This window comes from Natator depressus, chromosome 10 (genome assembly GCF_965152275.1).
Source record: "Natator depressus isolate rNatDep1 chromosome 10, rNatDep2.hap1, whole genome shotgun sequence".
NCBI lineage: Eukaryota > Metazoa > Chordata > Testudines > Cheloniidae > Natator > Natator depressus.
The window spans coordinates 16,828,227-16,850,688 of record NC_134243.1 but is presented as its reverse complement, the minus strand read 5'-3'; the positions used below and the strand labels follow the sequence as shown (position 1 = coordinate 16,850,688).

Below are 22,462 nucleotides of genomic sequence, written 5' to 3'. Positions count from 1 at the left end.
TTCCTTTCCCATTTGTTCTAGGCATAAAAAGTCTAAAACACTTTGTCATAGAACAGGGGTCGGCAACCTTTCAGAAGTGGTGTGCCGAGTCTTCATTTATTCACTCTAATTTAAGGTTTCACGTGCCAGTAATAAGAATCCATGAGATCCATGCTGAGCTGTGCCCCTTCTTGGCCCTGTCTGCACCCCTCACTGACCCAGGCTGGGGATATAGGGCCACAGCTGGGGGCGGCTGCAGAGCCCCAGACCAGCGGCCAGAACCCCAGGCCAGCAGCAGAGCCCCCTAGACCAGTGGCCGGCACCTCCAGAGGGCTGAGCGGGTCCGGCGGATGGAACCCCAGGCCGGCAGCGGAGCCCCCCGGACCAATGGCATGGGACATAGTGTGAGTGCCACTGAAAATCAGCACGCGTGCCATAGGTTGCCTACCCAATCATAGAATAACAAAACAAGGTTTTTTTAACTAACTCCAATTGTCTAGTTATAAAAGCACGCAGGAAAGAACAGTTTACATAGTAGTAAGCCCCAAACCCATCTGTTTCCAAAAGTCAAACCTTAGCACTACTATGAACTAGCTATTAACTAGAAAAGCATGCTGGGGAATAAACATGCAAAAACAAAAACACCACTTTTTATTTCTATAGCATCATCCAACTCAAAGTGTTTATTAAACACTGAAACTTGCTATTCAAGATAGTCCACATTTCAAGACCAGGTCACTAAACGTGTTAAGTTCTGACAGGATGAACCAGGATCCATGATTGCATGCCTGGCCCAAATAAACCCTACTCCTGTTTAAAAATTACTACTGTAGTAGTGGTTGGATATAAGAATTTAATAGCAAAGTTCATGTATTCTTGTACATTTCAATATCCAAGATGCTCTTCCAGCTTAGTTATTCAACAGCGTTCACATCCAAGCTCCTGGAGTAAACAAATTGGAGTGTACTTGCTTGTGTTCAGTTCCTCCTGTGTTGTGGGCAATCAAGTGTGGTGCAAGGCTTTCCTCAGTTTAAGTGTTAATATATTTATAAATGAAAAATGTTGTAAAGAAAATTAACCTGCATAAGCACTTTTCTGTATCTGTTAGTTTTAAATAATATACATTCAATGAGCATCTCTACTCACTGCTTGCATACTCCTGGTTCACAGCTCTAGTATGATTTTTGGTTAATCCTTTCTACTACAACCATTTCTCTTTCTATCATAGATTTTTAATGCACCCATAACCCTGGTAAATTGGTAATCTAGGGCTTACGTGTACATTTTCAAGTCAATGACTTATGCTTTTGCCTCTCAGCATTCATATTTATGTTCACAGCAAGCAGTGGTTGGAACGGATATGTAAAAATATTTTCCCTAAAATTCCCTTTTAGGGTAGGAAAATTTTCCCAAAATTGAGTTTTCACTTATGATTATCCTGGAATATAAGTATTCATTTAGTGAAAGTGGGTGGATTTACAAGGTAGTCTCTGTTATTAAATGAAGTACAGGTACACAACATTTGACTGTCCCATATACTGTGGTAATGAGCATGGTGTGAGAATAGAGATAGACTGATAGAAAAATAAATGTTACATCAATTGAAGGGTTAACATTTTTGCTATGGTACTTTTAAGTTTATTTACTCAAAATGTCACAGGAATTTACATTTATCTTTATTTCATTTCAGTAATAAAGACTGTATAAAATCATTTTAAAAGCATCATTACTGCTTCAAGTATCATTTCTTAGACAGAAAGTGTTAAAGACATACGCATACATTGTAAAGAGTTAGTTATATAGAGGTGTATTTTTAGAAAAAGGTAGTCACAAACAAAATTTGTATCACTAACACTGATATTTAAGGATTGGGCTGGTAAAAAAAATCTAAAATACCTGATAAGAGAATAAAAATATTAAAACTTGGGATACCAGCTGCTTATACTTTCATGTTAGTCACGCTAGCCTCCTCAAATTTTCTCAAGTTATTAATGTCTGACTGTCTCCACTTATGCTTCACTAGTTCTATTTTGATCTGAAGTAAGCCCAGCAATGTCACTTATGCCCAATCCTCATAAAATTGAAATCTGTGGCATCATTTACTTATCTTTTTTCGTAGTATCAGTGACCACTTAGCATATGTTAAGAGTTGGACAAAAATTAATTAACATTCAAGTTCTCATAGAAGGTCTGAGACCCGGATATTTCCTGTGAGAATTTCCTGAAAAATCTGAGTTTATTCTAGGAGATGTGAAACCAGCTGCAGTAGTGGAAAGAGTAGAAATAGTGTGTGTGGATTTTTCCTTTAGAAGTACATGCTCCCACTTGAAATATCCACAGCCTCTCTTCTTCCTTTCATGTTTTCCAGCAGGACAGCTATAGAATACTTTGCCATGATTTGGACCAGCACTGGACACATTTAGTCTTTTAGCCCTTCGACCACAGTTACATAAGGGTGGAGTCAGTTTGTCACTTTTCACAGCTTTTAAAGATTGGTTCAGGCTGACTGTGGAGTTTAAGAGAACAGTAGGAACTTTGTATGAACTTGAATTTCTCAAAGATATGGGCTGATCAGAAGATGCAGCTTCATCTTCATGTACAGTGAATGACTGTTTTTTTGATGGAGGTAAAGTTTTTGGACTAGATGGTTTCCTTTTAGGAGTCTGAGGGAAAGGGGTGGAATGATTTCCAGTTAACACTGTACTTGATAAAGTAGCATTTACCTTCGCAGATGGTAACTTAAAAGCAGAACAATTTAAAGCTTGCCTTTGGGCTATTCCTACATCATAGATAGTAGTATTAGGACTTTTGTACACAATAGACTTAGAAGCCTCCAATTGCCCCAAACGTTCAAAGTCTGAATTCATCATAGCTGGTTCTTTCAGAACCATCACTTCTCCAAGGACTGATGAAGTCTCTGTATTTGGGTCATCTTTAAGCTTCACAGAGTCTGTATTTTCTTCATGCTGTGATTCTGGTATTAAAGCTACATCTTCCCAATCAGCCAACATAGATAAACAGTCAGAACTAGTACTTACATCTACATTAGAGATATTAACAGAGGAAATAGTAGTGGAGACAAGCACTAGCCCTGAACCAAGTACTGAAGAGCTGTACTTGGAAGTAGAAATAAGATGTCCATTATTTAATCCATTCTGGATGTCTGTCAGTAAATTACAATGAGAAGCCTGTAGCTGTCCAAAGGGAACAGGAAGTCTGCCAATATGTGGAGGTAAGCAGCTTTGGGTTTGACCACATTCATCAATCTTTGTACTGCTTTTAGACCCAACATGGACATTTGCAGAGGAACTTGTAGAACTGGACTCTTGCTGGTCTTTTCCCTTTACATTGGACTTTATAACCATTTTATCAATTTTACTGTGTTCAGTCTCAGCTAGACAGTTGCTATTGCAAATTCTCTCTTTATCTGAAGTTTCAGCACCATCATTACTTCCCAATGGATTCTCTTCAATGGGGTTCACATTCAAAGATCTGGACACTGAATTCTTCTTCGGATGTACCTAGGGATTCCATAAGCAAATCCAAGATTTTGAAAATTGGATGTCAACAGGTTTTAGAAATCAATGTATGAGACAAATGAGAGAGTCTGCTAAAGATGCTTTAACTCAAATTCAAGTTTAAAGTGTTTGTTTTGTTTTTTCAGTGAACTCACTTTTTGTCTGCATTCTAGGACTTGAGGCAAGAAGAAAGGAAGATACGAAGAAGTCACTAACCTTATCCAAAGATTTAGTAATTTTCATCACACATCCATCACAGATCATTCTCCAAGCAAGACGGGCAGTATTCCGAGAATCATCCAACCCTTCAGAAGATATTATCATAAACTCTTTGTAATTTTAATAAACTAATGTCAATAGTAATTATAAGTGGCCTAATGACTTACTTAGGGGAGAGTTAAGAGAATTTAGTGCTTGTTAAAAGGGATACATACAACACTGAAAAATATTCATTCACAGTACAGGTACAGGATGGGCTGTGGCAGTTCAAGCTCCTCTACATCACACTACGAAAGTTACAATCTGTGTGGGTGGAAACTTCCATGATTCTTCAAATCTCTGGGGCTCTCTCTACTGAGCCATTTATCATGACCATCAAACAATGCTAATAGTTTTTGTGATGTGAATTAACAGCTACCACATGGCACCAACTTTTGGTCCTTTTTTGCACTAGTAACTTAGAGCCCAATCTTGCAAGTCCTCTACACAAAGCACTGTGATGGACTTCAGTGAGAGTTCTGTGTCTGGAGACTTTGCAGAATCAGATCTTAGAAATGAAAAACCCAGTGTCCTGAATCATCCCGTTCCTCTTATTCAAATTTTTTTGTAATGCCGAACATTACATAACATGGAAATAATTAGCATTATAATTGCTGTATTTTGATTAGCTTCATAAAACAATTTTCTAACAAGAACTGTCATGTTGCACTCACCAGAATGTTCCCGTCCAGCAAATTCTATCCCCAGATCCTGTAAAGCACCATTTAGCCCTTTTGGCTTTCTAGTGTAGAAGAGCTAAGAAAAAAAAATTTCTAAAATGTTATACTAAATTCCCTGTTGCTGCCTTACCCTGGCAAATTCTTCAGTTACATATGTACAGTTTGCATCTAAGACAGAAGTAACTGAATAGCCTATTGGGAATACAATTATAAATTGCATCAGTCTGTTCATTTAAATTGTAGTATGTGGTGTAAATTCCTTTCAAATGGAACACAGAGAAAGTATTCCAAAAAACACCTAATATTTCTTGTTTGCCGAGAAACAAAGAATATGTATTTTGCTATGGTAAATGAAAAGTGACTCTATTCAAATAATTTTAGACCAGTCAAGAGTATCCTATCGTCATTCATTTTTACAATACCAGTCATGCTGTTTAGAATGCACTAACTGGGAAAACCCCAATTCTTGTGCCAGATTCAGAAGTGCTATCTAAGCAGAGGAAGCTTACTGCGTTTTGGCCAAGGCGGGAAAGCAGTAATGGAAGCATGACAGACCACGAAGGAAAGAAAGCAGGAAGAGCAAGAGACGGCAGGAAAGTCAAAACAGCTGGAAAATTTCTCATAGGCCTACTGAGAGTATAACAAGTGATACAGATTATTACCAGGTTTTGTCTGTAAAATCAAGCCTTCTAGAATTAAAATGTGTATAATTCTGAAGGATACATCCTTTGAGGTGTAGGTGAAACATTTTTACCCATATTATCTATTGATTTTCTCACCTTGTATGTTGCTCTGAGATCAATCCAGGAGTTTAAAATATCAGGTTTTCGCAGCTGCTTCCTTTTGCACTCATACTGCAAACAAACTCCCAGATCCCAGTCTGCCCAAGAGAACAACAAACTTTTCACTCTTTATTTTCATGATTACTGAGTATGCGTATTGATCAAATCTGAATAAACTAGAATTTGATAAAAACACTTAATAGATCAGCAAGATAAACTAACCACAATTGTTTATAAAATAACCACTGTAGGCAGAATGCTTTGTTTTCCTTATATGGGGAACTGATTGGCCAAATAATTGAAGGCACTAAATCAGGGGTAAGCAAATTTTTTGGCCAGAGGGCCACATCTGGGAATAGAAATTGTATGGTGGGCCATGAATGCTCAGAAAATTGGGGTTGGGGTGCGGGAGGGGGTGAGAGCTCTGAGGTAGGTCCAGAAATGAGGAGTTCAGGGTGTGGGGTCTGAGGAGTTCAGGGTCTCCCGGTCTGGGGAGCAGGGTGTGTCTGTGAGAGCTTCAGCTGGGGGTGCGGGCTCTGGATTGGGGCTGGGGATGAGGAATTTGGGGTGTAAGAGGGTGCTCCGGGCTGGGACCGAGGGGTTCGGAGGGTGGGAGCAGTGGGTTGGGGCAGGTGGTTGGGGTGCAAGCTCCCCTACACATAGGAGCCGGAGGGGGGCCATGCCACTGCCTCCGGGAGCTGTGTGGAGCTGCCCCCGACCCTGCTCCCGGGCTGTAGTTTGCCCACTCCTGCACTAAATATATCTGTCGAGAACTGGATTCAAAGTTGGCTTAAATCATATGTAAATAGGACAGAACACTGGCCTGTTAGTAGTGTCCTGCAGTCCCATGAAAGAAATACAAACTAAATGGTTAATCTGGAGTCTTGTTTTTAGTCCAAAGTATTAGGATTACTGCAATTTGGCATCAGAGAAAACAAATGATGTATGTCACTTGACAATGACCTGATTAAAGAATCATTTTGGATAGGTTCTGAAGGACCTCCCAGCTAGATGTCTTAACCTAGAAGTATGGTGACATGCCATGGTGAATATAAAGCAAAGGAAATGTAGAATGAACCTCAGAGCCTGGAAACAAAGACACAGGGAGCATCTCAAGGTAAATAATCACAAATGAAATGGATTTTTTGGTCTAGTCCCATCAATATATATTATCATCATAAACACACAACAACGGGGTGCAGATCAGAAATATATGCTCCCAGAGAGTCTGCATAGAGACAGCAGGGACGATGTAGGACTGAGGCCTGAAGTTAGGACCGTGACACACTGCGGAGCTGTGATACAAAGTTTGCATTTACAGCTGCCTATACTATGCCAGAGTCTGTTTCACTTTTATGAACACTAAATTCGAGCAAAAAAAACCCCCAAAAAACCAAAACAAAGAAAAACTTTTCTTTACCTGACCAAGTAACAAAGGTACTTGATTTTGCTTCAGAAACAGAATGGCTTGAAACATCTGAATTGAAAATAATTTTCTTCTCCTTTTGTATCTTTTGAATCCACTTAGAAAATTGTGATAAGCAAATGTTTAGAGGAACCCCTTCATCAACTTGATTCTTGATAGAATAGAACAAAAGGCACATATAAACATCGGTTAGTGTGCTCATCTCATGTTTAAACAATATATGCACTTTTAGACTGTCAGAAAAAATATCTTTTAACAGCTGTAAACAGAACTGTTTCCAAAATTAAGATCCTAAAAATTCTTAACTAAATTATAAGTCTCCTGTAATGTACAGTACATACAAAGACTTTACCTGCTTTATGCCAGTTAGTTCAGTACAAAATTCAGAAAGAATTGGATGTTCCTGAGGCTGGACGTACATGTGGAATTCAGATTCAATCTCTCCAGTTGAAGTGTTTAACAAAACTGCTGGAAATTCAACTAGATTAAAAAAAATGTATTTGTATAAATGATTCAAGTTGCTTTATATTAGGATTTAAATTACATGACTGTTAAGCAAACATCGATACCATACATAAGGCAAAATGTGCCCCCAGACAGAGATTTTATATTAAGGGAAAATTTCTCCATTTCCTATGTGTCATAAAATATACAATTCTGAATAATACTTAATTCAATATATCAGAGCATGAATGTTATTTCAGAGCAAACAAAGTGCATTCTAGCAGAGTGTTAAATTAAACTATATCAAAGAACACTTACATATAGAAACACAAGATTAAATTATTTAATTTGCAAACTAATATCAGTGTAGTTGATGGCCCGATCTAATTTTAATGCAACTGGCTATATATATAGTATTACATGATATAGCATGACATTTAATAATCTATATTTCAAGTTGCAAAAGACTGATAGTTTGGATATACGGTTTCTGACACTTCTTTCCTGTTTTCCTTTTAAAAGAAAAATTCTGCACTTAAATTATTCCTATTTTACTTTGAATTAAATAAGCCAAACTTTTTTTTAGTTGCAACTGCTATCAGACATTACTACATTTCCACTTACTTATTTCCTGGCTGTAATGATATTTACCATCTTTCCAACAAGTAGACTCAAAGTCAATAATAATTAAATAGTCAAACAGCTGCCCTGCAACACATAAAAGCACCTTGTAAATCTGTATCACTGTTTATAAAATTAAAATATTTACTTTAAGAAGGAAACATACCACTTACTTGACTTGATTCTAGTGTGATTCTTGCCATTTGAGGAAGTTATGGAACTTTTTCTAATTAATCCAAGTTGCCTTAACAAAGAGAATCATGAATACATTAGCTATTACAATTGAACCCAATAACGTACAAGATGAACTGTTTTAACTGATGAACTATCCATCAGTTGGTGGGGCTGGAATCTCTAATCACACTGGAGTACCAAGAGTTTTTCTTTTAAGGGCTGATCTCCTTGGGGTTTCTCTCCGTCAAGGTACACTAAAACGTATGTGTTCAAGAAACAAAAACGTCCACCCATTTACTTAAGCTTCTGGGTATATTTGCAAACTAAAAACACAAAACTGACTATAACGGCAGCATCACTTCATCTCTAGGTTGGCTGCATCTCAAGAATCTTTAGGGGCAGCCTCGAGAATGCACTTCCATTGTAATCTTGATTGTATATTGTTCCTACATTTATTTCTTCACACTCACCCCGTCATAGTGATGAATGTACCATATTCATTTACAGTCTAATCGGCCTAGGGAACAATTTGACCCAATCAAACCATGGCACAAGTCATAATAAGTTTCTCAAACAGAAGTGTTTAAAAATCAGGCTCGATTAAGTGGACCCCTCTCCTCCCCCTCACCTGTCCTCACCCTTCCACACACAGTCCCCCAAATTTCCCTTCACGCACAGGGGCTTGGGGTGCTTGAAGTGGTTTCTATCACATACAGGGTTTGCAGTTTGGTTCAATGGCTCTCAGCTCCCCCAGTATACACATTGTTCCTGCCCCCATCTCCGCCCCCTCCAACACAGGCTCCATTCCTCCCCCAGCCCCCCGCCTTCCTCGCCCCCCCTTTCTCTGTACACCTCCCCCCTCCCGCAATGCAGCCTGCATGGTCCGCACCGGGCCAGCCGCTTGGTCGCCATCGCCGCCCTCAGCACCCGACGGGAAGGAGCCGCCCGCCCCGGCCGCTCGGGGGAGCGGAGCCGCACGAGCGCTTCCGGCCATTTCAAACCTCCCTCCGCCTCCCAAGAAGAGCCGTCAGCGCCCCCATCGATGCTATCGGCGAATCTACTGCTCCGGTCTGGCTCCGAAGTCGCAGTTGTCCGCCCCTGGGGATCCGGGCCGCGCCGCTCGGGGCTCAGGAAGAGCGAGTCGATAGCCGAGGAAACGGTTGAGCGAGCAGCCGACACCGGCTGAACTGGGTGAGACCCTGGGGCAGCTGTAGGAGGCCCCTTTCCTCCCCAGTGGCCATGGAGGGGGGCATCCCGGGGAACCCCCTCCAGTGGGACACGCGGGGAATCCCCTCCTCCTCGTGCGGGGCACATGGGCGGGCATTGTGGGGGGACCCCCCCCCAGCATGGCACCCCCTGGAGAAAGGCCATGTTTTTACCCATTCTGGTTGCCAAGGTGTAAACCTGTTCTCTTTTCCTGAGTCTGCAGCCAGACGGTATCAGTGTCTCTGCTGCTGCCCAGGGCTCTGCCACCCTGTGCCTGAGTAAAATTAACACGACCTCAGTCAGTTTCACACCTGCTCTTCCTGAGCCTGCCTAAAATAATCCCAGTTTCATTCTGCTGCTGCTTGGGAAGCAGCTGTAACTATTATGGGAGAAGGGAATTTAACAAAACAAAGTATGACGCCGGAGTCGTGGAAATACCCCAATGCCCCCAGCAGCCACGAGACTGTGATGACAGGTTTCAGAGTAACAGCCGTGTTAGTCTGTATTCGCAAAAAGAAAAGGAATACTTGTGGCACCTTAGAGACTAACCAATTTATTTGAGCATGAGCTTTCGTGAGCTACAGCTCACTTCATCGGATGCATTCAGTGGAAACTGCAGAAGACATTATATACACAGAGACCATGAAACAATACCTCCTCCCACCCCACTCTCCTGCTGGTAATAGCTTATCTAAAGTGATGGAAACCTTCCTTCCCACAGAAACCAGGAGGCTTTGCTGTGGAAGCTTCAAAGAAAGAAGCCAGATACAGATGGTGAGAGAGAAGGCTTCATGTTTTTCTGACTCACTGGCTGATATAAAAGATGGAGCCTCTGAGTGGCGTCAAAGAACAAAGCTCTAGAAGAAATCCCACAAACTGAAGCAGGCTGGTATAAGTGGCCTGTATCACACAGACCAGAGAAGGCTGAGCCTCCCCAAACAGCCCAGCGTAGCCCTGCCCCTACTCCACCCCCAGACTGCCTCCTGCCTGTTTCCAGTGCCTGCTCTTCCCCTGTGGCCCAGGCTGGGGCTGGTGGGCCTGCGGCCGGGACTTGGGGCAGCTGTGGCAGTGCTCACTTCTGCCCAGCATTCTGGCGCTGTGGGTGCTGGGGCTGCCTGCCTGGTACGGAAGAGAGGGGGTGGAAAGGGTGGAGGAGGGGCAGGGCCTCGGGCAGAATGGGGGAGGGAAGGCACTAGCCTTCCCCAGCAGGAGGTTAACTTGCCACCCATGGGCTGGCATTTCACCAGGCTGTTGTCCTCTGACCTCATTCATCTTTTGACCTCTGGGCAGTAGGAGTCTGGTAAAATTTCCAAGCCTGGAAATAGTCCTGCACTGGGAGGAGGAGGAGGGTGGACTAAATCAGTGATTCTCAACCAGGGGTACATGTAGCCCAGGGGGTACACAGAAGTCTTCCGGGGGTACATCAACTCATATAGATATTTGCCTAGTTTTACAACAGGCTTACATAAAAAGCACTAGCGAAATAAGTATAAACTAAAATTTCATACAGACAATGACTTGCTTATACTGCTCTATATACTGTACATTGAAATGTAAGTACAATATTTCTATTCAAGTGGATTTATAATTATCTGGTAAAAATGAGAAAGTAAACAATTTTTCAGTAATAGTGTTCTGTGACACTTTTGTATGTTCATGTCTGATTTTGTAAGCAAGTAGTTTTTAAGTGAGGTGAAATGGGGGTACACAAGACAAATCAGACTCCTGAAAGGGGTACAATAGTCTGGAAAGGTTGAGAGCCACTGGACTAGATGGTGTAGCAGAGTTATTGTTTTTTATGTATTCTAATTTCTGCAATTCACCTTTTCTGTGCAATAGCTGGAGGAAAGTCATTAAACAAGAGCAGCTGGGTTATGTGACTGGAGTCCCAACAGGCAAATTTTAGTACCATCACCAGTTAAAAGGTAAGGAACAAGCTCCTGCACCCTGAGATGCTGAATGAGGTTGTGATGGGATCCCGGGATGCAGCCTGGGACCCTGTTACACTGGGCAACATCTAGATCAGGGGTCTCAAAGTCCCGGGCCACAGGCCATCTGCAGCCCACGGAGGAGAGACGCGTGCAGCCATGCTGCCGGCTCTGTCCGCTGCAGGTGCTGCCCCCCCCCCCCCCGCTTCCATTGGTTGGAGGAGAGGGACAGAGATACCATCATTAGTTGCCGGGCAGAGTCAGTCGTGGAGGCAACGTTGCTTTTTTGCACAATGAATATAAACAAGTCAAAATAGCAAACACAACTATCTGACGCACACCTAGCTGCAATCCTGAAGGTTTCAACTGCTCAGTCACTGAGGCCAAACATCAACAAACTGATGCATTGCCAGGTGTCTGGCAAACACTAAAAACTGTCTGGCAGGCAAAGAATTGCGTAAAGCTGTATGACAGTTTTATTATTTCTAAGAAATTCGAAATAGAAAATACAATATAAATGTTTTCTTTTCTGAGCACCATCTTCAGTGACATTATTAGCCCGCTGGGAGGATTTGAGGACTGGTGCTAAGATAAATTGAGTTTGAGATCCCTGATCTAGATTAAGCAGCTATTCTCACCACACTGGATGTCGCAGTCCTTAATATACAGGTTTGTTCCTTAAACCTGGGCCAGTCCCCTCTGTTGGAGTCTTCTTCTGAGTGTCTTTGTTGCTTGCAGCATGGGTGGGGGCAGGAGAAAGGCCCAGCATGTGGCCAATGCGTTCTGTTTTATACCTTGGGCCTTAGTCCATGTGTTTGGAGAACACAAGTCCAGGCATGTCTGGTGTACATTACTGAGTCTCCAGGCAAGGTTGAGCAATTCCCCTGGTGTGGCCTTATGCAGGTAAGTCATTGAATTGTAGCTCCCTTGCTGGACAATGCCTGTTAATGGTTGTTTGACACCCGTTGTTTGACATTGGTTACTTTCCTTGGCATTGTCTCTGGAGAGCTAGTATCTGGGCACTTCCCAAATCCACAGCATATTTTAGTGACAGCCAGACTACATGATTCTTATAACTTCGTATGCATTAACGATGTACATATTTTGATAGAACAGTGACTTTCAGCAGATCATAACCTTTCTCCTGATAGCTGACATGTCCTGCTTTATATGCAATATCACGGTTATATATAAATGAGGAACATGGGGTTTACAGGGTGCTCCCCCAAGGTATAGAATCATAGAATATCAGGATTGAAAGGGACCTCAGGAGGTCATCTAGTCCAACCCCCTGCTCAAAGCAAGACCAATCCCCAATTTTTGCCCCAGATCCCTAAATGGCCTCCTCAAGGATTGAACTCACAACCCTGGGTTTAGCATGCCACTGCTCAAACCACTGAGCTATCACTCCCCCAATGTCACACAGGTCAGTACAGGAGTTTAAATAGAAGTTAGGGTTTTTAGAAACAGGTGGAATAAGAAACCATTTCTGTTTGAGTTCCTCATCATAGCTTGTCCATCTGAAATTGCAGCCAAGACCTGGTATTGTCACTTACATTTAATAGTTCCTCAGGAGTACAGGATGTGTTTGCCTAGGCTCTCAACAATCACATTTGGGTTCATTCTTCAGCTTCCACTTGGTCACATTGTTACCAGTCTTTGCCACTCTAGCTTTCTCTCCATTTAGAGCATATCAGTATTGTCATTTGAGGCCAGTGCCTGTGGGAGTTGTTCTAAAGAAACTGGATTCTCCAAGATCATCTGCATTTCCTGCCATTTTGTTACACTGTAGCCTTCCACAGTAGTATTTTGGGGCAAGGGACTTTCAGAGGCAAAGCTCTTTCTGGACTTCAGCCTCTTGCATAGTGGAATGTGTCCATGCAGTATGTGTCTTGGGGAGACAACCAGGTGCATGTTCCCTTTTATTGAAGGCATCCCACTTCACTGATGGTGGTGCAGTCCCTGCAAGGCAGTATAGCGACAGTCTGGGAGTTGGTTTCAAAGTTCCTGTGATAATCCTACAGGATTAATTGAGTTGAGTATCAATTTGGTGTGTATGGTTTGAGTGTAACTGGACTGGGGCACAGTACTCTGCATTTGAGTAATAGAGGGTGAAAAAGATTGCTCAGAGTGTTTTGGGATCAGCTCCCCATTTTATGTTGGCCAGTTTCTGGAGAACACAATTTTGGGAGTTCACTTTCTTTTTCAATTTCTTGGTGTGCTCTTTGAATGTCAGCATTTGGCCTAATGCAGTGGTTCTCAGCCCATGAGCTGCTTGCAGCCCAATCAGCTCACAGCTGCGGCCCATGTGACCATATAGGTAGTGTGTGTGTATATATATATATATATATATATATAGTGTGATTACTGCCCACATAACACATAGAGAGCTCCATATGCTGCCCACAGTGGCAAATAGGTTGAGAACCACTGGTCTGATGTGACCCCAAGATACACCGGATGTTCATAGTGCTCAAGGATTGTACCATCCCACAATATCTGGAGTTTTTGTTTGGCCTGATGGTGTTTTGGGTGAAAGGTGCACACTTGTGTCTTGCGAGGGTTGGCATTCAAGAACCATGTGAAAGAGTATTTTTCAATGGGGACAGTTAGAATGCGTTCAGTGTCCTCAAATCTTTCCATTTGGGTGACAATACAAAGATCATCTGCATAAGTAAATCTTTGCATGTTGGGGAATTCTAGCTGGTCATTTGTGTAGACATTTAACAGCAAGGGTGATAGCACTGAACCGTGGGGCAATCCACTCCGTTGAGTACACCATCGACTTTTCTGCCATCCATCTTGACAAGAACATCAGGTCGAGAGCAAGGAGGAGATGACTACTATCATGTTATTTCTCAGAATTCTTGCCAATTCAGTAGAAGTGCATAGCGGTTCCCAGTGTCATAAGAAGCTGATAGCTCAACAAACACAGCCCTTGTAATTTTGCAGATTTTGAAGCCATTTTAGATGTATTGAATTAGGTTTGCAGCTTGGCCGCAGCATGAACATCATGGGTAGAAACTGGCTTAGTCTTCAGTCAGTTACGCGTCCACTATTGGTGCTATTCTACCCATCATCATCTGCTCCTGGGTTGAGCAGAGTAAGGATATTGGGAGGTGACTCTTTGCAGAGTGAGGGTCTTTATGTAGTTTAAGTAGTGCAACCACTTTGGCCTGTCTCTACAGCCTGGGTATATGCATTATCTCCATCCAAGAGTTAAAAGTCAAACATCCATTTCTGTATTCTCGTCCTGAGGTGCATGTAGTAATAATGGTTCATTAGCTATACCATCAAGTCCAGCTCTCTTTCTACATTTCAGGGTTTTCATGGCTATTGTCAACTTCTCAGAGTTGAGCTGCTCATTGTGGACTTTGCTGTCTCCTAGCAAGCAAAGTTCCTGCTTGACTTGTTTCATTCTGCACTTTGGTTTGTGTCTTGGTTTCCCATTTAGGATGAGCTGGTGTGCCACTTAGTTGGGAGAGACTGGCGATGTGCTTTGCTTGTTGTCCATCAGGGTTCAGCTAGCAAATGGTGGCATATGCTTTTTAGCTATTATGGCACAGGTTTGTTGTTTCACTCCATTCCCTCCAGCGGTTGCGTCGCTTCTCTCTAATCTCTCTCGTAAGCATTTTCCCAAGCCCAGTGGTTTCTTCACCATTCTGAATATTTCTTATATTGTTGACTTGTCTTTTCTAAAAGCCCAGGTACATATAATGTCCAACATCCACTGGGGTGTTCTTTTGGGCAGTCTTCCGCATCAGGGGGACAAATTCTCCATGGTGCTTGTGTGCTGGAGTAACATTACAGATGGATTCATCCAATTCAGAGAGAGAACTTTCCCAGTCAGCCTTTCTGAGGTTGAATCTCGGCAGAAACTCTGTTCAAGTTGAAGAAGCAAGAGTCATGATGGACTGGACAAAACCTCTCCATTAGTAGCAGCAGTGCAATGAAATTGAGTTTTGAAAATCATGCTGCTGCACAGTTGGCTTCTTGCTGATCCAATCCATTGTTGTGCTTAACCCAAGAAATATCAATGTTTAAATGGGAACCAAGGCATCCTTTAACAGTGCTATACTTTGTGATGGTTTTTGGGGTACCCAGGACTGTGAGTTACCTTGTTTTCCCCCCACCCTCAGTGTGAGGGGAACTTGCTTGTGCTTAGTTGAGTGTCTGCTCCCTGCACCCACTAGCCTGTTAGCCACCCAAGCACTCTCCTCTGGGCTATGCTAGCCCTTATTTTGCTTAGCAGGTTAATAGTAAGTACTCCCCAGTCCTTGAGTCCCTTTGAAGCTTTCCCGTGTAGTGCCCAGCCCCTTATCCACTGAACACTGACAGAAATACCAGGTCTGCTGTCCCCAAAGGAACAGTGTATGCACCAGCTTGTAAGCTTGTATGATTCAGCTCAGGATCAGTACCTAACTTAATACTACAGCACTGAGATAAAGTGAAACCAAGGGTAAGTTTATTACCAAAGATTCAGGGGTAGTGAATGAGAATTTTGGAAACAAATGGGTACATATCAAACAAAATTATAACATGCTTTCTAGAGGCTAAATTTAGCTAACAGTTTAATGTCCTGTCTAAAGAAGTTTATCTCACCCCGAAGTCCTCGGCAGCACTTCAAGAAATTGGCTGAGATCTCATATTCATGAATGTAAACTCACTGTCTGTTTAATTCCTAGGTGCAGAATAAGGGGGTGTCTTCTTTGCCTTTTACTTATGCTCCCCAAACTTCATTGTCTGAACTCACAGAAAGGATAACCACCTGTGGCTTATTTTTCCTGCATGGTGCTTCCCTATTGATTACACATCTCTTTTTTGACTTTGTATATACATAGGTTTCCACTGTGTTAGCTTACAATGCTTAATTTACATCCTGACAGAGAGACAAGTGAATAAATGTCTCTTGTTTGACACAAATCTGTTTTTTAATCCTCTGCTGGCGACTCATACCTTGATACAGACACGAAGAACATACTATCAGTATATATACATAACTCCCTACCTAGTAGCTGTACGTACATTGCACAATGATTTTAATGACCATTGTGACCCTGGCTTTTATTTAAAAACTCTATTGAACAGCTATATTACAGCTTTTCACTCAGTATTCTTTGGTGAACCATAATGTGCGTTCCAGAATCAGGACATTCCAGCTGGCATTAATAAGTTCTTGGGTCACACAGTTAAATTCATATCATATTACAAATGTAATTATGACTGGATTTGTTTTTAAATGTAAAACCCATTACCAAGAGTGTGACTGATTTCTATTTTTTTAAATGTAGGTACAGTCTGTTCTAAGCAATGTTTGCAAATGAAATGGCTGAGGCAGCCTGCGTAATTGGACACAAAAGGCCCCGTGAATGTAATGAAGAAGTGGAGGAACCACAGAAAACTAAAAAGAAAAGGAAGGTAGATGAAGACACTTGCCAAAACCAGCACAAACGTAAGGTAATCAGTGTAACCAATAATTTATTATATTACACATATATGTAGGTGGAGATCTATCATAGTTATATTGATTAGCTCATATTCCATTCATGATCACTTCCTTCTGGAGAGGTATTTTTGCTTTTATTCCTCACGAGTGGTGGGGCAAAAGTCAAACTCCCTGCTATTATATATTCGATATTATATATGATGCTGTACAGACCTTTTTTACAATTACTAGTCCAGCGTGTATAATTCCTCTCTATTCTCCTACGCCTGGTTTCTCTCAGGATGAGCCTGCAGATGAGACCTTTGAAAGTGGTAGGGGGCGGAGGGATAAGATTTAAGAATTTAGGAGAAAAAAGCACCCAGCTCTCCTCACCCCTTAAAAAAACCTATCCTGTTTTCTTTTCAAGAGTCGCATCCCTTTTCTTCTAAGATGTTACATGTTCTTTTCCCTTCTCACCTAGCTGCTTTAGATGGCCTGTTCTGCAGGCTCAGTTTGAGAGAACCCAGAAGTAGGCCAGGTGGCTCTAGCCAAGGTCTCAGCCCAGCCTGCCTCCAAAACTCATCTCAGTGTTAGTCACTCACATCTGCATCTCTCAGACTTTTCTCAGCACATGCACAATACATGCTAAACTCGTGGAAAGTTTGAATTCCACATTTTTCAGGGAGATTTGTAATTTTTCACATCTGTGCCAGCTGTGAAATAACACAGCTGTTCAATAGTTATGAGTTTCTGAAGGGGGTTGAGGGTTTGTTTTGTAGAATGATGAAATGATAGATGTAGGTGGCTGGCTATTTGAAATGATTATTTTAATGCTGATGAGATTTTATTGTATTACTAATTTCTTGTTAGGGCAGCTAGAGCCTTGTATAGGCATTTTATTAGTAGCAGTACTAAGAATTAACTATAATAATAATAAAGTATATGTTGTATATTATTAGTTGTAGATGTAATAATAAATTTGGTTCCTGCTACAAAAACCTGAAACCTTGAATCTCCACTTTAAAGTCTTCTGCTAGAAAATACTAATGTTTTAAAGAAAGTTTCATAAAAATAAACATGATCCACACCGAACAACTACATGCTTCCTAAAGAAAAGTACGTCTTAGAGCAACGTTGCATCAGATTACATTAGTAAATTTACATCTGCTGGAACATAACACAAGGTCATATGACACAAGTCAGCCCAAAGCAATAATGGCACAATACATTAGCTACCTGAGTTAAAATTAGTCTGATGTCTATTCTGGGGAAATTATAAGCATATCAAACATGTGCGCTGAGTCTTATTTGCACCTGATTAGAGACTGAAGTGTCTAAATACTGCTAGTTGCCAGGTAGACTTTGTTAATGGACACTGCTGCAGGACTATTTTGTAGATCTTTCATTAGGTTTCATTAAAAGTGTCATTACATATTTGTCCAACCTAACATGATAGATGAGAAACTATTATTATGAGTCGTTGTGTTTAAGAATAACCTTAGTAAAAATACTTGGACCTAAAAAAATTGGGACCTTCTTTTAGACTTTTTTTATCTGATTTTAAATGACTTCGATATGTACACTAGCTCAATTTTATATTAGCAGATTATTAAATACAATTTAACAAGGGGTGTGTTAATGTAATGAGAGAAGCCTTAAAGGTACCTACATTTTGCCACATGGCATTTTGTGTCATGACTCATAAGGTCATGACTATCAATCAGAATGTGTCAGAATCGCATCCACGATATAGGGTAGGGGAAATATTTTCAGTGTGTGGAATAACTCTATATATGATGAAAAAAGGCTCCATCCTGCAAGGTGCTGATCTCTCCCTCAACTCCCACTGCAGTGAGTGTGAGTTGAGGGGACTCAGCTCCTTGCAGGAGTCTCACAGTGCCTCCTATATTTGGATCTATATACTCTTTCTATTTTCCTTGTTCTGTGAGAGTGTGTGGCAGAGTTCTCCATACTTTCAGTAGGCATTCAAGGCATGATCATTGCTCACCACACTCTATTCCATAGCTACTTTTCTCCTCTATATAGTATAGTTCCATGGCCCCCTTTTGTTTTAACAATTGCAGCCATGGCACCTTTCCCTTACCAGCATATAATGTAGAATATCTTATAAAATTGCAATGGATCATGCAATCTCCATTGCAACTGGTTGTATTGCCTATGAAGGTCGCCAAAACTTTTTTATTTTGCTCCCTTCTAGCAAAGTAGGAGACACATGCAGGCTCCATAAACTGCTAAACTGAATTGTGTGTGTTGAGTTCTTCATTCCGACTCGAATAAAGTGATCTCTGTGACTTTTCCTGCTGCTGTTTTCCTTTGATTGTGCTGTTTTTTCTGCAAGTAAACAGCAAACCCATCTGCCCAGAACAGATAGGATAGTGTGAACTGAATAGAAAGATTTAAAGAAGTAAACCTGCATGAAAGGCCAGATTTAGCCCTGGTTTACATGGGCACAACTCCACTGATGGCAATGGGAGATGTGTAGGGAGGGCAGAATACCATAGCTGAGTTAACTTAGATTGTGAGCTCTATTGACCAAGGAAAGTTTCTTTATTGTATATTTGTCCAGAGCTAGACAGAAGAGTCCCTGATTGGGGCACCTAAGCTTCTGTAACTAGTAATAAATAATAATATCATGTGATCCGCAAGAAGAATGTTGCCTAATGATTTAGGGAAACCTAGCTATAGGAAATAATGTTTTAAATGTTCTTGGTCCTATCACCCCAATAGCATTAAGATGCCCTTTTGCAATACAATCCCCTTCATTTTTCTACTGAACCCCTACATTATTTACTTAGTAGGGCATGTAAATGGTTCTTTGCTTGCACTTACTTTTTGTAGGAGAAGAAATCCCGCTTGTCAGCTGGCTTGTTTGGTGAGGATTGTGAAATCAGACATGAACAGGTGTATGAGTTCCTAAAGTACGCAGCTTTGGGAAAACGTCACAATGCAACTCAACCCAGGTATAGTATATGTTTATATTCTGGACACAATCACATCCCACAGCTACTGTACATATGCTAACCTACCTAAAGGCACATAAGTACTGTTTTTAAATATCCTCTGATTATTTTTGCAACATTGTCACCATATCAGCCATCTGTTATATAGATGAGTCATAGCTAGATTTTGATTGTGTACTCATTTTGATGAACATGTAAATGAGGCAGGTTATGGAGATGAATACTACCGTAAAGCTCAGAGCTCTGTCTTCCCCATGTACATTGTTTACATGATGATGTGCTTATATGGACCAATATGTAAGATAAAGGGCTAGATTCTGTTCTTACTGAAGTCAGTGGGAGCTTTACTTACTTGGGAACAGAACTGGTCCTATGTTTGTTTAATTTTAAAGTATTGATAACTGTATTGCTTTGTTTTCTAATGCAGCTGGTGCCATATTTATCACCAAAGACACCTGGCTAAGGTTGTGGTTATTGTTCTGCAGGAAGTGAGCCAGCTCTATTTCTACAAGTTCTATTTGCAGTTCAAACATCTCAGAAGGGCATTTCAACATGTAAGTCCACAAACTGTGTTTCTACCAAGTAAGCTTTTTCAGCCAACAATACCCCAGTGGTTTAACTGCTACAGTGAAATTATTCTCCTCCCAATGGGAAGTGGACATCTCTGAATCCCAAGGGGCAATATGAGAGAATCCCTCCCTTCTTACCTGCTGTTAGCCCAGGACAAAGGACCAAGCTCTGATGTTAGAAGCAGAGTGATTAAAGATTTCCAGTTTTTGAAGTAATAAGATGTGAAATAAAATACATCAACAGTTCCACACTACATGTATAATATTTTTTGTATCTTCAAGAGGGTGAGGATGTTATAAATAAATATATCTCAATAGACTTAGGACTTGTTCTCAGCGGGTATCAGTTGGCAGAGGTTCACCAGCTAATGATCTAGTCCTTAGTGTTTGCAGACCATGCTGTGTTTTATGGTAAGAATTCCTCTTGTTCCTTGAAGAGATTATTGCTGGGGCAGAATGTAGTAAAGTTCTTTTAATTTGCCCAGCTACATTTAATCCCCTTTATGTGTCTTATTTATTTTAACAGTGTGCTTTGAATCAGTAAAATCTTAGGAAATTCTCCCTTAGCTGCAGCAAACATATGTTTCTAATTTAGAGCAGTTTCCTAACTTTTCAGGAACAAGGAACTATCAGTTCTGCTTCTGCCAGTGAGTTGCTGCACTGAGCCTGATTGCCTCTGGAAAGCCAAGGCTATAATATGATAATTGAGTAGCTACAAGAGAGTCCTGTATTATTCAGCTAAATCATTGTGAATCATTTCCCTTGAAAATGTATTGTTCTCTATAAACGATGGGAGAAGTAATAAGTGAATAATGAGACAGCAGTATTCCTCGGCAGTAGAGAGAAAGGGGTGGTACAGCTGGAACAGAGGTGGAAGCTTGTGACAGGAAGATAGGGTGCAATCAGGCAGCTGCAAAGCTAATCATGATAATATTTTTGTAATAAAGGTCACTTTAGTTTTCACAGCTGCTTGTGCCTTAACTCTTACTGCTGTAACAATTAACAGCATTTTACTTAAGAATATGGTCTGCAGATTGTGAATTTATGGAGCATCATGTAATGAACAGTTTCTCAAGAAGTTAGTTGCAAATCATACTCACTTTAACACAAAAAATTGCATTGAATTTTTTCAATGTCCCCTGAGGACACCGCTGTCTCTAACTTAAGTTAATCTTGTATACTTACCCTCCTTTGACTTCAGTGGAATTACACTAGTGGCAAATTTGGCATGGGGGAAGATAAAGTGTCAGAATTTCCATAGTAGTAGGAGTACTGTTCCTTATTTGTTAATTTAATTTTGAAATATTTTACTTTTGTTTGCACAGCAAGTCCTTTAACATGTTTTCTTTTCTGTTCGTTAACAGAGATTCAGTTTACCACCTACTTCAGCTAATTTTATAGCTAGTGTGTGTGGAGAGGGAATAAGTATGAAACATCAGAACAGCATGCAAGGTACCTCACTTTTCACTGTCATTTTCAACAGTTGTTTACCCATTTCAGAGGACGTTTTGAATCTGTTTGTATCACATGCAATCAATTTTAAACTAAATATAATTTATGCAGGATTACAAGATGCAACGAATCACTGGTTTAACTCTGAAATAAATGACTCTAGCTAATTTCTATTAGTCTGTTTTGCTTATTACCAAAAGTAAATGTGAAGGAAGTTTACAACAACAAAATTGTAAAAGGGATAATAAAGATGCAAATTTTTCTCTTATGAAACTGTTGCAAGCATTTATACTATCATTCTAAAATGTAGTTAATAAGAGAAACAGATCTCTGAAATAGATTCAGGCTCGTTAAGTATTCATTTCTTGACTTCCGCATTAGTCTCAGTAATAATTCTTTGTTATGCTGAGCAGTGAAGTAGGTAAACTACAGTGTGTTGACAGCTGGCTTCTCATTATTTACATCCCTTATGATCCTAATTGTAATTTTAGGGATCAGTCTTGCACTCTTTGCATACTCAAAACTCCACTTAAAGTCAGTGGAAATGCTCAGTGCAAAGAATACTGAATCAGGCCCTTAATGGATGAATTAGCAAGTTTTACTTTATAATGTATGAATAGATAAAGTTTTCTAAAATTTGGACAATAAGCTGCAGTCAGAGATTGGGGTTTCAGATAAGTTTTTACTGAAGTTATGCTTCTTTATGTGACTTCAAACATAATGGTAGAAAGGCTTGTTTAGTCTGGTGATCTGGGAACTGGACGGGGCGTCAGGAGACCTAGGTTCAGTTCTTAATTTACAGGCTTTCTCTGTGACCTCAGGCAAGTCGTTTAACGTAACCTGTGCCTCCATTCCCTTTAAAAGGGGGCAAATACCGCCTTATTTTCCAGGGGCATTGTGTGGATAAAATCCATTCTGTTTGTGAGCTCAGGTACTATGACGATAGATAAAAAATAACTTGGATAGTTCAACAAACACTGTAACAAACACCTTTGTTAGAACTTGTATTTTCCTAGTGT

The 22,462-nt window shown here is 40.8% G+C and overlaps 3 protein-coding genes across 6 annotated transcripts in view; 2 read left to right on the top strand and 1 right to left on the bottom strand.

The window, feature by feature from the left end:
- Nucleotides 1–3,739, top strand: part of LOC141994874 (acyl-coenzyme A synthetase ACSM3, mitochondrial-like) — a 24,107-nt gene extending 20,368 nt beyond the window's left edge. Inside the window, exon 15 of the mRNA XM_074965332.1 lies at nt 3,671–3,739. Coding sequence (XP_074821433.1) covers nt 3,671–3,677 — 7 coding nt within the window. The 3' untranslated portion in view covers nt 3,678–3,739. The remainder of the gene's footprint in view (nt 1–3,670) is intronic.
- On the bottom strand, nt 526–8,904 carry ERI2 (ERI1 exoribonuclease family member 2). 2 transcript variants are annotated; one of them, XM_074965330.1, is made up of 9 exons: nt 8,772–8,904; nt 7,882–7,952; nt 7,712–7,795; nt 6,996–7,123; nt 6,638–6,794; nt 5,215–5,315; nt 4,430–4,511; nt 3,714–3,826; nt 526–3,500 (listed from the first exon to the last, which is right to left on the bottom strand). In XM_074965330.1, exons 1-9 carry the CDS (start codon nt 8,792–8,794, stop codon nt 2,151–2,153), a joined length of 2,109 nt encoding a protein of 702 aa, XP_074821431.1. In that variant the 5' UTR covers nt 8,795–8,904; the 3' UTR covers nt 526–2,150. The 2 variants fall into 2 exon arrangements, with proteins under 2 accessions (XP_074821431.1, XP_074821432.1); XM_074965331.1 differs by having other exon boundaries at nt 3,714–3,802.
- The window catches only part of REXO5 (RNA exonuclease 5), a 25,983-nt gene continuing 12,405 nt past the window's right edge, over nt 8,885–22,462 (top strand). Inside the window, exons 1-7 of one of the 3 annotated variants that reach the window (XM_074965327.1) lie at nt 8,888–9,073; nt 9,810–9,862; nt 10,928–11,013; nt 16,308–16,473; nt 19,301–19,422; nt 19,850–19,976; nt 21,356–21,443. In XM_074965327.1, coding sequence (XP_074821428.1) covers nt 16,327–16,473; nt 19,301–19,422; nt 19,850–19,976; nt 21,356–21,443 — 484 coding nt within the window. In that variant the 5' untranslated portion in view covers nt 8,888–9,073; nt 9,810–9,862; nt 10,928–11,013; nt 16,308–16,326. Of the gene's footprint in view, nt 9,074–9,809; nt 9,863–10,927; nt 11,014–16,307; nt 16,474–19,300; nt 19,423–19,849; nt 19,977–21,355; nt 21,444–22,462 lie in introns of all 3 variants that reach the window. The other 2 variants (XM_074965329.1, XM_074965328.1) reach the window with 2 other exon arrangements.